This window comes from Oncorhynchus nerka, linkage group LG3, assembly GCF_034236695.1.
Source record: "Oncorhynchus nerka isolate Pitt River linkage group LG3, Oner_Uvic_2.0, whole genome shotgun sequence".
Taxonomy (NCBI): Eukaryota; Metazoa; Chordata; class Actinopteri; order Salmoniformes; family Salmonidae; genus Oncorhynchus; species Oncorhynchus nerka.
Window position 1 is genome coordinate 19048885 of NC_088398.1, and position 18138 is coordinate 19067022.

An 18138-nucleotide genomic window follows, 5' to 3' on the forward strand; every position below is an offset into this window, starting at 1 on the left:
ACACATATACACAAGCAAACATACGCACAGAAGCATGCACAAAAATGCAAAGGCACATACTGCACTGTACACACACACTCACAAACACACGTAACTGCGATAGCAGTTCAGCCTATATCCTCAACAAATATGATTCAAATCATCACTCATGAAAAAATACTATGTAGTACATTTCCACCATTGGCCATAAGCCTGTTGGAATGCTGTGTGTGTGTGTGTGTGTGTGTGTGTCTGGGTTCATGAAACAGACACACCCATTCATTACATGCACTGGGGCCAAAGAAGGTAAATCAGTAGAATTATCAACAAGCAGAGTCGCGTGAACCAGGCTGCTGCAGCCAACGTACGTAGCAATCTTTACAGACCACAGGGTTAGAGTAACATTTACACACACACAAAGTGATCAGCATCCAAAATCATAACCATAAACATACATGTTAAGCAATGGAATTCTCTCGTATGAGCAAACCACTTTAGTCAGTACAGGACAACAATAGTAAGTTCCTCTGGTCCCAGTAGATAAAGCCACAGGCAGGGCATGATTGTTGTTGTTTCGTTGTCCTCTGCTACGGTCTCCCTCTCTGCTGTCTAGGGTTACCTTAAGCTGGCAGACGGAGCCAGAAACAGATAGGGACTGTGTGTGTGTGAGACATACATCTCTCTCACACACACACACACACACACACACACACACACACACACACACACACACACACACACACACACACACACACACACACACACTTGAAGTAGGACGTTTACATACACCTTAGTCAAATACATTTAAACTCCGTTTCTCACAATTCCTGACATTTAATCCTAGTTAAAATTCCCTGTATTGTGTCAGTTAGGATTACCACTTTATTTTAAGAATATGAAATGTCAGGATAATATTAGAGAAGGATTTATTTCAGCTTTTATTTCTTTCATCACATTCCCAGTGGGTCAGAAGCTTACATACACTCAATTAGTATTTGGGAGCATTGCCTTCAAATTGTTTAACTTGGGTCAAACATTTCGGGTAGCCTTCCACAAGCTTCCCACAATAAGTTGGGTGAATTGTGGCCCATTCCTCCTGACAGAGCTGGTGTAACCGAGGCAGTTTTGTAGGCCTCCTTGCTCACACACGGTTTTTCAGTTCTGCCCACACATTTTCTATGGGATTGAGGTCAGGGCTTTGTCATGGCCACTCCAATACCTTGACTTTGTTGTCCTTAAGCCATTTTGCCATATCTTTGGAAGTATGCTTGGTGTCATTGTCCATTTGGAAGACCCATTTGTGACCAAGCTTTAACTTTAAATGATGTCTTGAGATGTTGCTTCAATATATCCACATAATTTTCCTACCTCACGATGCCATCTATTTTGTGAAGTGCACCAGTCCCTCCTGCAGCAAAGCACCCCCACAACATGATGCTGCCTCCCCTGTGCGTCACGGTTGGGATGGTGTTCTTCAGCTTGCAAGCCTCCCCCTTTTTCTTTCAAACATAACGATGGTCATTACGGCCAAACAGTTCCATTTTTGTTTCATCAGACCAGAGGACATCTCTCCAAAAAGCACGATCTTTGTCCCCATGTGCAGTTGTAAACCGTAGTCTGGCTTTTTTATGGTGGTTTTGGAGCAGTGGCTTCTTCCTTGCTGAGCGGCCTTTCAGGTTATGTCAACTCCATCCAACCAACCAACCAACCAACCAACCAACCAACCTACCTTCCTTCCAACCTACCCCACCACCCACCCACCTACCCACCTACCCCACCCACCCCCCACCCACCACCCACCTGCCCACCCACCCACCCACCCTACCTACCCACGTCGACCTCAACCCACCCACCCACCCACCCACCCACCCACCCACCCACCCACCCACCCACCCACCCACCCACCCACCCACCTGCACCCACCCACCCACCCACCCACCCACCCACCCACCCACCCACCCACCCACCCACCCACCCACCCACCCACCTGCCACCCACCCACCACCCACCCTGCCACCCACCCACCCACCCACCCACCCACCCACCCACCCACCCACCTGCACCCACCCACCCACACCCACCCACCCACCCACCCACCCACCCACCCACCCAACCTACCCACCCACCCACCCCTCGACTGCCACCCACCAACCTACCTACCTACCTACCTACCTACCTACCTACCTACCTATGTCAACTCCAACCTACCTACCTATGTACGCACTTATGTATGTATGTATGTCTCAAGAGAAGAGATGGAGAATGCTGCTAGCCACTGGCACTGTGTGTGTGTCTCCCAGGAGAGAGGAAGGTGGTGTGGGTTCACATACTGTACTGAAGCGCTTCGCTTTCATGACATCACCCATAATCCCTTGCGTTCCCTTAGGAAGTCCGTGAGGACTGTCGTGATGGAGCTAACAGGTACACAGGTGAATGAGGTAAGCCAACGAGGTAAATAATGTACAGCTTTAACACAAGCGGTCTGTTGATACATATGTACATGGATTCGGTAAATCATATCTGTCTGAAAAACTCCACACACAGTTCAAATGTTTTATTACGCACGCAGACACGCATACACACACAATCTGCTGAAAACTATCCAGCAGTATATATTTTCAGAAACACAGTCATTGACCCGTTTCCCAAGTATCTCTGGTCCTGCCATTGAATTCCCGGAATCAAGAGGAGAGGGCCGTGACACGGAAAGCTGAGTGCTAGCTGAGCGATAGAAAACACTGCTGGTGCCAACACTGGAGTATGTGCGCGCAAGGTTTATTCTACTTCAATGTGACACTTCAGTGTTAATATATGACTAAAATATAACACTTATGATATGCTAACAAAAATATATAATTGAATGAAAACAGTGCATAGTGAGAGTGAGCGAAGTATGACTGGAGGACAAGGGCCTCCTGGAGATAAGGGGGTTTAGTGGTGCCTGGAGCCCAGCTCTGTGGGACATACATCAGAGTGAGACATCCCAAAAGACCCCAATAACGAGCCTCTGTGGGCCCGGGGATAATGAGCACCTGTGATGGAGGTGAGGGTGTGTGTGTATGCTTGTGCGTCCGTGCGTGCTTGCCGGTGTACAGGAGTGTGTGTGAGTGCTTCTCACTTTAATTACACCGTGTGAATAATCCCGTTAGCTGGTGGCTAACCTCGGAGAGGCTAATAACAAAGGACCAGTGGGAGAAGGCATGCTCCATTACAGTGTGGAATCCCCTCTCCACTCAGGCCGCTAAGAGCCACTCAGCAGACACAATGAGATTAGGGTTCTAAACCTGTGGAACACAGAGGAACACTGGGCCTGTGGCATGTGCTAAGCCCTCCCTCGCTGAGAGGAGAAATGACATTCTTTAGCCGGAGAGGAAAAACACACTAGGGGATAATGACATAGATGTAGAGTGGACAGAATGGACTGGGAAAATAGCCCAGTTTAGTTTAAGTGCAGGGAAAATTACTTTGGGATAAGAAATTGAAAGCATAGAACTTACTGGAGAAATGATAGCTGTTGAGTGCAGGGAAGTGTAGGGAACCTGGATAAATTCCATTTAGTCATTAAAGCACATGGAAATGACTCTGGGCTAATGGTATACTGTGGAACTAGACTGTATAGAATAGACTGGAAATGACACATTCCTTGATTAATAAAGCCCAGGGGAAAAGACAATGGGCTAATCTCTATGACACTTAGTGGGCCAGCCAATATGGCTAGCTAATTTAATGGCTGCTGTGTTCTAAGCAACAGAGTAGAATGTGATGTGGTAAGCAACAAGGGACTGAACATTCTAAAATATCCAGATAACCCCAAGAAAGATATTCAACTGGCTATCCTGCTATGTAGTTCTGTATGGTGATGTCCATCTATGTTCTAACAGGTTTTACATAGTCACATGCAATGGCGCAATGAAACAGATTGAATTGAAAACACTAGAACTGCATTGACTGACATGCCTTTGATTTCATCTCATGTGGTCATGAAGGAAATGAGAAGAGGACAGGGGTGGGTGGCTCTCTCTCCCTCACCAGTAATACACCCAGACATGTTTGTGATAAAAGTCCACCACACCCAGGGGAGTCCCACAGATAGAAGCATTACAAGTAGGTACAGTACACCTCAGACCTTCTCTAGCCCCCATCTCTATCTGCCTTTGGGCAAACACCTGGGCCTTCTCCATGAGAACAGAGAAGGAGGGTGGTGTGGTGTGTGTGTGTGTGTGTGTGTGTGTGTGTGTGTGTGTGTGTGAATTGTGCAGACTGGCAGAGATGGGCTTTGCTGTGGCTCCTCTCAGGGATTTGACATTCTTAGATAAAGCACCCCAGTCCCACGCCCTCTCCTCTCTCCCTCTGCTGTGTATGGCCTGAGGGGGCAGGAGACGATGCACACAAACACGCACGCACACACCCTTAATTGGTGTCCCAAATGGCAACCAATTCCTTATGTAGTGCACTAAATGTGCACTAAATAGGGAATAGGGAGCTATTTAGGACGTACCCTAGTCTGTGTGGCAAACACTCTTTTACATCATAGATATTTCTTTGAGTATCTGGTCACAGACACCACTAAAGATACTAAACAGTGCCTTCTCTAGACTGGGTGTAAGCAAACAAAAGCCTTTTTCATGATGACGTTCTTCTGACCCAAGAGGTACAGGAAGTGACACAGTATTTAAGACCAGAGGCTGATCTCTGTCTGGCCATGATCCATGAGGAATTAGCCCCAAAACACTGTTCTGCTCTATGTATGCATACAGTACAGAGGTGTAGGTCTCCATGAACATTGATATTTCCATCTCTTTCTATACTTTTTTTTAACATTGATTTAAATACTATTTCAATGTATTGTACATAGAAAGGTATTTATTTATGGGCCTTGCATAGAAAATGTTAAATCCTACAGGAGTACCCTGATATGCCCATCTTCAGACATTTTTACATAAGAATGATCTCCCAACAGTAACACGACTATCTCCACACAACACTGGTTTCCATATGACATCACATTTATAAAAGACAGGTTTTTCCAGATGCTTGCCTGCGTCACACACACACTCCTCTATATCAATCACTATCTGTCCCCCACGCTTACACACACATGCCTATATGTCAGTCAGCTATATGAAAGACAGTCATTCATTGATATGGTAGACATTCATAGAGGAGGGCCCCAGTGACTCCTAAATGTGCATGATGGGTAGGCTGCATGTTCATTTATCCTGTGTCTGTGTGTGTGTTCGAAGGTCAGTTTGAAATGCAGTCTCTTAGGTGCGGTCTATGTTTGTGTAGCAGATGAAAGGTCAGGAGGACCTGAGGGAGTTCCTCTGTTTCTCCTTTTTTTTCTGACCCCAGGGTATTTTACCGAGGAAACACACATTTACACATCTCAATGGACACACACAGTGCTCAGAGAGAGCCCCAGCCATTAATCGCGAGGGCCTCACGTACACAGTGGGATCTGTGTTTAGCCATGTTTAGCGCTCCATTTGGGCACAGATAATTCAGCCGCTGTCTGAGAGAAGCCTCCATTACTGGAACGAGAGGCCCCGAGCGGACTGTCAGTCAAAACTAAAGCATCCCACCTCCTGCTTTTGAACTGCTAATTACAGAGAGCCTCCGCTCAACTCAAACTCAGCTCCCAGACAGCTAGTGCCGCGGCCTGCTAGTATAGCTCGCTAACGCTAACACCGTGGCCATTTCACCTGAGATAAACACTAGGCAAATATTTATATTCCCCCCTCACTCATCACACCCTCCTTCCCCTCTGCAACCCCCCACCCAAAAATGTGACAGCAGTGTGCTTTCGCTCAGAGATCAACAGCAGAGGAGAAAAACAGGAATGCTAAGGCTAGGCTAAAATAGCCCTCTGGCTAACCTCTCCATACCTGCCATAGATTAATCAAACAGAGAGTTAAAGGGTGAGCCAGGCTGAACTATAAACCGTGGGGCCAGGATGAGTAACGTATTTTAAAGTAGTGAGAATAAAAAGTGGAGGAAACAGACACCTCTGGCCAGCTCACATACACATTATAGAGCAGGCCGCATCTGGCCTTCATGAATAAAATATAGGAGGAAGAGATGAGGAAATAATGAACAAAGGAAATATAATCCCCCTCTATATAAATGTACACTAGAGCAGAAAAATCACACAGGCCTCTCACAGAGGACAAACAACATACACAAACATTAATGAGGGGAAATCCCCTAACCGACAGCCCAGCCTGGCCACAGATAAGATGCATAATATTTACCAATCTGACATTCGATGATGCTGCACTTAGTTCATCCAAAGTAACCATGTACCTCATCTACCACTTGCTGAGTCTCTGGGTCCACAGACTACTTTCTTGGTATCCATAATATTAGGCAAAATTGTCATTTGAGTGTACTATCCCTGACTAAGCACAATAAGGCATGTACTGTAGCTAAAAACAACTTTTAACCCCCGTCATTTAAAATCACATTTGGCATGTCAAAAGATGAAGACTCGTGACTGACAACCCCTGTTGTAACTAAAGCGCTGAGTTTGTGAGAACCACCATAGCTCACAGACCTTCAGAAGGGCCATATACCCACCCAGAGATATGAATAATTTATTTGACGCGTGCATCACTCTTCCTAGTCGACCGTCGATAGAGTCCATTATTGGGTGTATACATTACAGCACGTATAAAGTGTCAGAAACTTCCCGAATCAACGGTGGATGGCAGGCGCTGGCGGGAAGCGGGACTGACTGACACCGGAGCACATTAGACAGACTAGGGAGTAATACTGTATAGAGAGAATCACTCCGGGCTCTAGTAATGCTAGGGGACAGGCAGCAGCGCTGGGACAGCATCAACTAGCATTAGCGAAACAAAGAGACACTGATATAGTAATAGCGTTAGCTGGCACTGGGACATGCAGTGCATTTAGACAGATATCTGCCACGAACAGCATTGTCAAAACGACATACTTTAGAAACAAAAATGTATGCAATTACTGCAATGACTTACATTGCTAAAATATATTACACAGGTTTTTAATACATATTGTAATGAAACAGCAGGGAGCAGGTCTCGAACCCTCGACCCCGAGGTCCGGCGCGCTATCGACTGTGCCGCATGCTCTAAAGGAATGCTTGTGCGGCAGAGTCGATTTCCGCGCTTATAAACCCCGGGTCGTTACAATATTATAGTTAGGGATGGGCCTGGTTATTTTAATATCTGAATAATACTCATAGGCCAATTTGAACAATAAAAGGCTTTGTCTAAATGAAATGATCCATGCTACACACAATGATATACCATGACATTTGAAATACTTAATTCAATAAAACACCAAACTTCTAAAACATAGTTTTTATGACGTGCGCCCCGTAAAAAAGACATAGGCCTATATACCGTAGAAGCATATACGGGTTTCACACGTTTGTTATTATTGTTGCCCAATAAAAGTGGCACTGTCTACAGTCAGCTCCATGTCTACAGTCAGCTCCATGTCTACAGTCAGCTCCATGTCTACAGTCAGCTCCATGTCTACAGTCAGCTCCATGTCTACAGTCAGCTCCATGTCTACAGTCAGCTCCATGTCTACAGTCAGCTCCATGTCTACAGTCAGCTCCATGTGTGGCAAGCAAGCAATGTGAGAGATCTCGAATCAATGCCAGATGGAATTAAGTTAGTTAAATGAGAAGGACCAATCTGCATGTAGTTGTTGTACCTAAGGACAGAAAGCCCAGTAAAACATCCTCAATTAGTCTAGGTACCTAGCTGGCTAACATAGCTAGCTTCTTAACATCAATTCGATGCCGTCAAGACAGGCACTACCATCTGGAACAATAGATAAGCTATGGCATCTATACGTTCGTCTAATTAGCACGAGCCTGTATGGCTACCCTCTCTTCCTCTCCCACCTGTGTCAAACTCACCGGGAAGAGCGGCACCTCTCCTATTTTAGAACATGTATTTCAACTATCTGGATATCACCAAAACGTATTACATTATTTGAATAGCCTATTAATAGCTGGATATAGAGAAGAAACAACATGTCAACCTTAAGGGCCTGCATGACCCCCAATGAATTTAAAAACTACACCATGTCCGGGCCAGTAGAAATTCAGTTCAGGACAGTAGATTTTTGGCCACCTTGCCCAAATCAGGCCAGTGAGAAAAAAAAAGTGAACGTTGGACCCTTCAAAACGTGAACACTGATCCCAGTTTGTAAGGTAAGTGTCCCTTTAAAACGGTACCAGTTTTGTACCAGTTTTGAACCTCACGGTGAGGGTATGAGTACACCTCGTAGTGGACCTTATGGGGAGTGCATCTACAGTGTGAGCTCTGCATGGTTCTACTCAGATAGGAGTAATGGTTAAGTACTGACACATTAAATATCTAATGATGTCATGATGTCACCCACTCCCAGAGCCGTAAGAGAGCTAATGAACAGCGTTAAAGAGTGCCTCACTAAACGAGCCCCTACTGTAAACAGTGACGGCAAGGGACCATCACTTTTCAACGTCAGACAGTCTCCACCACTCAAAACGCACACACGCACTCACACAGAACTAATACAGTAATCCACACACAGTTGGAACTCATCACCCGACATACACATCATCACACACTCACATTGGGAACTTCAAATCAAGGCAAACACACACACACACACACACACACACACACACACACACACACACACACACACACACAGTATAATGACACCACAAACACACTGGCCCACACTCCCACACTCCGAACCATACAGAGGTTTCTAATGATGTTTCTTTGTTTAATCATAATTTAAAAAGGAAGGCTCCCCCCCCACACATACAGCAAGAGAAAGACACAAACGCTCCCACATTCTTATTACAGCCCGTCTCCCGAATTAGTAAATAATGTCTAACCGGGCGATAAGACGAGCCTAGACGACAGAGATAGATGGGTGTGTATGTGTGTCTGTGTTTGTGCGCATGTATACACTACCGGTTAAAAGTTTTAGTACACCTACTCATTCAAGGGTTTTTCTTTATTTTTACTATTTTCTACATTGTAGAATAATAGTGAAGACATCAAAACTATGAGATAACACATATGGAATCACATATTAACCAAAAGTGTTTATATTTATATTTGAATCTTCAAATATGCTCAGCACTTGTTGGCTGCTTTTCCTTCACTCTGCAGTCCAACTCATCCCAAACCATCTCAATTTGGTTAAGGTCGGAGGATTGTAGAGGCTAGGTCATCTGATGCAGCACTCCATCACTCTCCTTCTTGGTAAAATAGCCCTTACACAGCCTGGAGGTGTGTTGGGTCATTGTCCTGTTGAAAAACAAATGAGCCCAAACCAGATGGGATGGTGTATCTCACTAAGACCAAACCAGATGGGATGGTGTATCCCACTAAGCCCAAACCAGATGGGATGGTGTATCACTGCAGAATGCTGTAGTAGCCATGCTGGTTAAGTGTGTCTTGAATTCTAAATACATCACAGACAGTGTCACCAACAAAGCACCCCCACATCCTCCTCCATGCATTACGGTGGGTAATACACATGCGGAGATCATCCGTTCACCCACACCTCGTCTCACAAAGACACAGCAGTTGGAACCAAACATCTCTAATTTGGACTCCAGACCAAAGGACACATTTCCACCAGTTTAATGTCCATTGCTCATGTTTCTTGGCCCAAGCAAGTCTCTTCTTCTTATTGGTGTCCTTTTTAGTAGTGGTTTCTTTGCAGCAATTCGACCACAAAGGCCTGATTTACTCAGTCTCCTCTGAACAGTTGATGTTGACATGTGTCTGTTACTTGAACTCTGTAAAGCATTTATTTGGGCTGCAATTTCTGAGGCTGGTAACTCTAATGAACTTATCCTCTGCAGCAGAGGTAACTCTGGGTCTTCCATTCCTGTGGCGGTCCTCATGAGAGTCAGTTTCATCATAGCGCTTGATGGCTTTTGCGAATGCACTTGAAATTTTCCGTATTGCCTGACCTTCATGTCTTAAAGTAATGATGGGACTGTCGTTTCTCTTTGCTTATTTGAGCTGTTCTTGTCATAATATGGACTTGGTCTTTTACCAAATAGGGCTATGTTCTGTTTACCCCCCTACCTTGTCACAACACAACTGATAGGCTCAAACGGATTAAGAAGGAAAGAAATTCCACAAATGAACTTTTAAGAAACCACACCTGTTAATTGAAATGCATTCCAGATGACTACCTCATGAAGCTTGTTGAGAGAATACCAAGAGTGTGCAAAGCAGTCATCAAGGCAAAGGGTGACTATTTGAAACATCTCAAATATAGATTATATTTGATTTGTTTAACACTTTTTTTGGTTACTACATGATTCCATATGTGTTATTTCATAGTTTTGATGTCTTCACTAATTATTCTACAATGTAGAAAATAAAAAAATAAAAAATAACAAATAAAGAAAAACCCTTGAATGAGTAGGTGTTCTAAAACATTTGACTGGTACTGTATGTCTTTGTGTTTATGTGCTTACAGTGTATGTATGTGTATGTGTGTGTGTGTGTGTGTGTGTGTGTCTGCACAAGCATGGGTGTGTATGTTTGTGTATTCCTGTGTGTGGTCATGGCATTATGTGTGTATTCCTGTGTGTGTGTGGTCAAGGCAGTGTTTGTCTGCTATAAGTATACCATAGGGTGGGAGCTAGCACCTCAGTAGTAGCAGGAAGTGTATAAATCTGCAGTGTAGGCCGATCACTCTGTAAATCAACACTAGTGCGTGTGTGTGTGTGTGTGTGTGTGTGTGTGTGTGTGTGTGTGTAAATCACCATACGGTGTGAGGTAGGGAAGAATCAACACCTCACAAAAGAGAGGGAAGAAGGGGGAGAGAGACTCTCCTTTCATCATGTTTCTAAATGCTATGTGCATGCCTGAGAGTGTCCTGGTCTACTGTGTGTGTGTCTGACCTGGCGGTAGGTGCCCTCCATCAGTGTGTCTAGGTTCTGTAGGGGGGCGGGGGTCTTGTCTTTGAAGCGGGTCAGGAGACGGCGTTGGATGGCTCTGAACTGGACCGCCCGCTCTGACAGGAGGTCCTGGTACTTCTCTGCACTCACACGCAGCTATATGTACACACACACACACACACACACACAATGTTTTTCTAACACTGCAGACAAAAGCTGTACCTAGAAACACAACACATGACTGTGTGTGTGTGACAGTGTGTCTGTGTTCCTTACACACCTCAAAGTGGTGGTCGACAGTCTCAAAGTACTCAGCCAGAGGTATAGGGCCTGCAAAGCTGTTTCTGAAGTCTTTGACTCCCTGCTTGGCAAAGTGGCGGTCGAAGCGCTGCACCAACTCCTTAGCCACCAGCCAGATGTCCTCAAAACTCTCACTCTGGATACGGTAGCGCTCTGGAGAGGGTAGAAGGGAGGGGGGGAGAGAAAGGGAGAGGGAGGTAGAGAAAGCTCAACTCCACATCAACCAAGTGCTAGAGGATGCTGCGTGTGTGTGTACTCACGGGAGGTCTTGGAGGCCATTACAGTGACTCTGGGCCCTGAGAGGAAGTGGAAGGCCAGAGCGTTTCCCTCCTTGTCCTCAGACTTCTCCAGAAAGTCTACAACACAGAGAGGGACATTTAGTGAGAACAATAGGAACTAGAGTCCATTGGTCAAGGATACAGATATCTGATTATTGCACATAAATGAAAACAGTCCCCTGAAACACCACAATAACCCATTATTCACACACAGACTTAACGTTCTCACGGACCAGTACAGTGTGGACTCTAGTGGCGGGATGTCAGGCAGAGATATGGTATGGGTTCCCTACCACACACACACACTGTCTCTGAGGTTCTCAGGGGCCAGTACAGTGGGGTCTCCAGTGATGGGATGTCAGACAGAGATATGGCAGCTTATCTCTCCTCAGGACGCCAGCCAACGTGAAGAGAGCACATCACATTGTTCTTTATCTACCCACAGAGCCGTGCGCACGCACGCACGCATACACACACGCACGCACACTATCTTCATGCATCTAATCTGGGACAGGGGTCCTGTGTGGTAGGAGACGCCATGCCCAGGTCCAGATAATGACTGATAGTCAGCGCTGCTTCCCAGGGCTGAGACCTGCTCACCAACAGCAGGTAGACTAGATTCACACTAACACTATCAACAGCATCAATACATACCACTCACTCTCCATTCCAGGGCAAATACATGCCACTCACTGTCATGCAGTTGACGCTATCGAAGACAAGCATACTTAAAATTTAACTACTATTGTACACCACTCTCCCACTATCCCTGGGTGTACAGGGGACCAGTGGAGAACAGGACATGTAGATATCTAATGGTACAGACCAAGTTCTGGGGTGACTCAGGTACATCTCTATGGTCTGTTACCTGGGAAGACCTCGCTGAGGTTGACCGGCGGTTTGTTGGTATCCACGGTGATCTTATACTTGGCGTTCTTGGAGGGGGCGGAGGGGCAGCAGACCAGACGGAGGGGCAGGGAGAACTTACACTGGGCCACCCTCGGGATGCCTGAGAGGATGACAGAGAGAGAGGCTGAATGTGAGGAGGTGGTTTTGTGAAACATGCAGGTCGCAGTGTGTGTGTGTGTTGGTCCTTAAAAATTGGAGAGACACATCATTTAATGAGTCAATGTGCTCTATCACGCTACTTGTGTGGTTAAGACATGGCTGGTTAAGACACCATAATACCTCCTCCTCCATGCATTACGGTGGGTAATACACATGCAGAGTTCATCCGTTCACCCACACCTCGTCTCACAAAGACACGGCGGTTGGAAACAAATATCTCCAATTTGGACTCCAGGCCAAAGGACACATTTCCTCCAGTTTAATGTCCATTGCTCGTGTTTCTTGCCAAAGCAAGTCCCTTCTTATTATTGGTGTCCTTTTAGTAGTGGTTTCTTTGCAGAAATTGGACCATGAAGGCCTGATTCATACAGCCTCCTCTGAACAGTTGATGTTGAGATGTGTCTGTTACTTGAACTCTGTGAAGCATTTCTTTTGGCAGCAATTTCTGAGGCTGGTAACTCTAATGAACTTATCCTCTGCAGCAGAGGTAACTCTGGGTCTTCCTTTCCTCCTCATGAGAGCCAGTTTCATCATAGTGCTTGAATAAACTTTCAAAGTTCTTGAAATTTTCCGTATTGCCTGACCTTCATGTCTTAAAGTAATGATGGGACTGTCGTTTCTCTTTGCTTATTTGAGCTGTTCTTGTCATAATATGAACTTGGTCTTTTACCAAATAGGGCTATGTTCTGTATACCCCCCTACCTTGTCACAACACAACTGATAGGCTCAAATGCATTAAGAAGGAAAGACATTTCACAAATGAGCTTTTAAGAAACCACACCTGTTCATTGAAATGCATTCATGAAGCTAGTTGAGAGAATACCAAGAGTGTGCAAAGCTGTCAAGGCAAAGGGTGGCTATTTGAAGAATCTCACATTTAAAATACATTCAGGTTTGTTTAACACTTTTTTGGTTACTACATGATTCCATTTGTGTTATTTCATAGTTTTGACGTCTTCACTATTATTCTACAATGTAGAAAATAGTACAAATAAAGAAAAACACTTGAATGAGTAGGTGTCCTAAAACTTTTGACCGGTAGTGTATGTCTTTGTGTTTATGTGCTTACAGTGTGTCTATGCCATTTAACCATGGATGTAGGGAGAAAATGCCCTCTTTTTTATTTTTCTTGTCACTCCTGTTGGCTCCCCCAAGTGGGGGTTTGTGCGCTCTGAAATGGCTCAAAGTCAAGTTGTTGGCCACTGACGAGCATTGCGAAGTAGAAATGGTAGGTTTGTTTCTACGTGGTCGGCACGCAGCAGGAACCGCTTTTGATCTAGCAAAAGGAGGAACGACCTCCCACTGTGATAAGTACCTATCTGCAGTCTATCGGAGTCAAGTCATTTATCTGTGACTAGTAGATGTTAACCTATTCATTTATGGTTGATTAAATCCAAAATGTCCTTGTTGTGTAGTGCAAACTATTTTGTTTTGCTGGTGTAAAGATCACGGGTCTCCCTCAACTCGGTAAAAAAAAAGAAAATCACTATTTGCACACCTTTATTTGAAGTTTACCAAAGTAATCATATCTCTGGCTGGCCTTCAGGTTTCCCTCCGCGGAGTGTCTCGTCCAAACTGCTCCTCCTCGCTCGCCGCCTGGCTGTCAAAGGCAGCCCAACCCGTTTTCTCAATGGACCTCCACACCCAAAATACACACACACACTCATACATAGACACTGTCCCTCTCTCCCCTTACCTTTCCTTGGCCTCTATTTCTTACATCCCTCAGAGAAAATGAACATTTTTGTGTAATTGCTTTGTGCACTGACTTTCGCTTGCAGTAGGTCTCAAAAAAGAGAAGCCGTGCAAAGTTTTAAACAGAGGTGCCAACTTATTCTTTTTTGATATTTGTTTTATTTCACCTTTATTTAACCAGGTAGGGAGCCATTCGGTAGTCGCTACTAGGCTAGGCGAGCGGTGGACTCCCAACCGTGAAGCACAGGGGTGGCAGCATCATTTTGTGGGGGTGCTTTGCTGCAGGAGGGGCTGGTGCACTTCACAAAATAGATGGATTCATGAGGAAGGAACATTATGTGGATATATTGAAGCAACATCTCAAGACATCAGTCAGGAAGTTAAAGCTTGGTTGCAAATTGGTCTTCCATTTGGACAATGACCCCAAGCATACTTCCAAAGTTGTGGCAAAATGGCTTAAGGACAACAAAGTCAAGGTATTGGAGTGGCCATCACAAAGCCCTGACCTCAATCCCATAGAAAATCTGTGGGCAGAACTGAAAAAGTGTCTGCGAGCAAGGAGGCCTACAAACCCCACTCGGTTACACCAGCTCTGTCAGGAGGAATGGGCCAAAATTCACCCAACTTATTGTGGGAACCTTGTGTAAGGCTACCCAAAATTTGAAGGCAATGCTACCAAATACTAATTGAGTGTATGTAAACTTATGACCCACTGGGAATGTGATGAAAGAAATAAATCATTCTCTCTACTATTATTCTGACATTTCACATACTTAAAATAAAAGTGGTGATCCTAACTGACCTAAAACACAGAATTCTTACTAGGATTAAATGTCAGGAATGGTGAAAAACTGAGTTTAAATGTACTTGGCTAAGGTGTTTGTAAACTTCCGACTTCATCTGTATGTAAAGACTATTTGTAAACTGTATGTTGCAACAGTTGGAATGTCTTGCTTTGAATATTGAGGTTTCAAAGGGACTCTATACAACTGTGATCAGCTGTTATAGACCACCCTCTGCTCTCTATAACTGTGATTGGCTGTTATAGACCCCCTCTGCTCTCTATAACTGTGATTGGCTGTTATAGACCCTCCTCTGCTCTCGGGGATGCATTTTCTTCCCTGATGCACCTTATGTCTAAACTTTTTTTACAGTCAAATGATCTTGATTGGTGATCTCAACTGGTGTTGGTTAAAGCATGTGTCTGATGATTTAAAAATGTTATGTAATTCTATGAATCTTCCCTTGTTGATTAACTCACCCACTCGCTCAAATCTCAAATGTCCAGATAAATCTACCCTGATTGATTTGATAGACAAAAGTTCCACATAAATCATGCCAAAAAACACCAACCACAATATTTCAGTGACCATTGTGCTGCTGTTGCTGTTAGAAATACTAAGGTTCCTAAGACAAACCCACGCTTTATTCGTAAGAGAAATCTGAAGAGTTTTAATGAGCAGGCTTTCTTTTTATTCCTGATGTGGAAACTGCCTGGAAATTCTTTCATTATGTTTTTTTTCCAAATAGTAAACAAACATACCCCATTCCACAGGTTCTGAGTTAAAGTGCGGGATAATCCATGGTTTTCTTCTGAGCTGTCTTGTATTATTCATAAACATAATCTAGCCTGGGCTAAAGCAAGGAAATCATGTTCTGATGATGATTGGCTTCTTTTTAGGCAGTTACGAAACAAGTGTTATTTTCTTCTCAGAAAGGCCAATTCTGAATATTGTATGTCTGTTACCACGGATAACCTGAATGACCCTAGAAAGGTTTGGAAGGCTATTAAGTCTATGTCTGGAAACAGTAATGTTATTGTGTATTGAAGGACTGTGGTGCTGTATATGACAAAACTGAAATGCTGAATTGTTTGATTCAGTGTCCTCTGTCTCTGTACAACCCTGTGTGGATGAACCAGTGAGAGCTGGCCAAACTTTTTACCATACTCAGTGCAGGAGGTACATAAAGCCCTGAAATCCTTAGATCAGAGAAAGCCTGCAGGTTCTGATCTTCTTGATCCCTGCTTTTTAAATCTGGCAGCGGATTTCATAGCTGAACCACTTACATATCTGTTCAATCTAACCCTGGAATGTAATGAAATTCCAAAGATATGGAAATCAGCATCTGTCCTACCACTTTTAATAGGGGGAGATCCGACACTTTTAAATAATTATAGTCACATGTGAATTCCAAGATGGCGTAGCAGTCAGACGTCTTTTGTCCTCGTCTTGGCGTGTATATATATATCTCATCATGTATTTTTTCTTCGCATTTAATATTTTTCTTAACCTCAACTTCAACATACTCTCCTGCAATCCGCCTCACCCAATGTGGTATGGATCTGCTTTTTCTTTACTTTTAAACCAGAACCCCCAACAGAAGCTAATCAGCTAACTAGCTACTAGCTAGTAGTCAGCTAGCAGTCATCAGCTACCTTTAGCCCGGACAACTCTTGCCAGTCTGCACAGCGCGACTCAAACCAGAGCAAATTGGACTTATTTTTCTCCATATACCTGGATTCCTACCGCAAGCTCTGAAACTTTTCACCTGGATCAACGCAGCTAGCTAGCTGCTATCCGAGTGGCCACTCTTGGCTAATGTCTTTGTCCTGAAGCAAGAACCAATTAACCTGGAGCTAGCCTTCGCTAGGCCCATCTCCCGGCTAGCCGAAGAGGTCCATCAGCCATCCTTGGGCCACAATACCTATTTTGCCAATTGGCCTGGACCCCTTTTACTGCCGACACGGAGCCCCGCCGACCCATCACGACTGGACTACCGACGTAATTCGCCCGAGGGGGTTTTTCAACTGGTTCCTCTGTCGCGACATCCCCTGAATGCCCATCTGCTAGCCGCGGCCCGCTAGCTGTATAGAGCATATCGGACTGTTAGCTGAAGAGGCCCATCAGACAAATTCTTTGGCCACTATACCTATTTTGCCAATTGACCTGGACCCTTTTACCACACGGAGCCCTGCTGATCCATGACAACTGGTCTGCCGACGTAACAGCACAAGGGGGCTTCAACTGGCTCCTCTGTCGCGACATCCCCTGAATGCCCATCTGCTAGCCCCGGCCCTCTAGCTGTCTGAATCGCCGTGTCTCCGGCCCACCGAGCTACTCACTGGGACCCCTATGATCACTTGACTACGCATGCCTCTCCCTAATGTCAATATGCCTTGTCCATTGCTGTTTTGGTTAGTAACTTTTGCCTCATTTCACTGTAGAGCCTCTAGCCCTGATCAATAGTTAACCCTTTACACACATGCGGTGACCTCACCTGGTTTAAATGATGTGTCGAGACAATATCTCTCTCATTATCACTCAATGCATAGGTTTACCTCCACTGTATTCACATTCTACCATACCTGTCTGTACATTATGCCTTGAATCTATTCTACCGTGCCCAGAAACCTGCTCCTCTTACTCTCTGTTCCGAACGTACTAGACGACCCGTTCTTATAGCCTTTAGCCGTACCCTTATCCTCCTCTGGGGATGTAGAGGTTAATCCAGGCCTTGCAGTGCCTAGCTCCACTCCCCAGGCGCTCTCATTTGTTGACTTCTGTAACCGTAAAAGCTTTGGTTTCATGCATGTTAACATTAGAAGCCTCCTCCCTAAGTTTGTTTTATTCACTGCTTTAGCACGCTCTGCCAACCCTTATGTCCTAGTCGAGTCTGAATCCTGGCTTAGGAAGACCACCAAAAACCCTGAAATTTCCATCCCTAACTATAATACTTTCCGACAAGATAGAACTGCCAAAGGGGGCGGAGTTGCAATCTACTGCAAAGACAGACGAGCTTCTACTTTTTTTTTTTAAATCCACCTTTCCAGAAACAAGTCTCTCATTGTTGCTATACACCACCTTCTGCCCCCAGCAGTGCCCTGGACACCATATGTGA

At 44.8% G+C, this 18138-nt stretch overlaps 1 protein-coding gene across 3 annotated transcripts in view; it reads right to left on the reverse strand.

The window, feature by feature from the left end:
- The window catches only part of LOC115103639 (protein PTHB1), a 207677-nt gene that overhangs the window by 137396 nt on the left and 52143 nt on the right, over window positions 1-18138 (reverse strand). For all 3 annotated transcript variants that reach the window (XM_029624498.2, XM_029624486.2, XM_065009244.1), the window contains 4 exons: window positions 12344-12484; window positions 11458-11553; window positions 11178-11350; window positions 10901-11053 (listed from right to left, as the gene is read on the reverse strand). In XM_029624498.2, the coding sequence (XP_029480358.1) occupies window positions 10901-11053; window positions 11178-11350; window positions 11458-11553; window positions 12344-12484 (563 nt within the window). The remainder of the gene's footprint in view (window positions 1-10900; window positions 11054-11177; window positions 11351-11457; window positions 11554-12343; window positions 12485-18138) is intronic.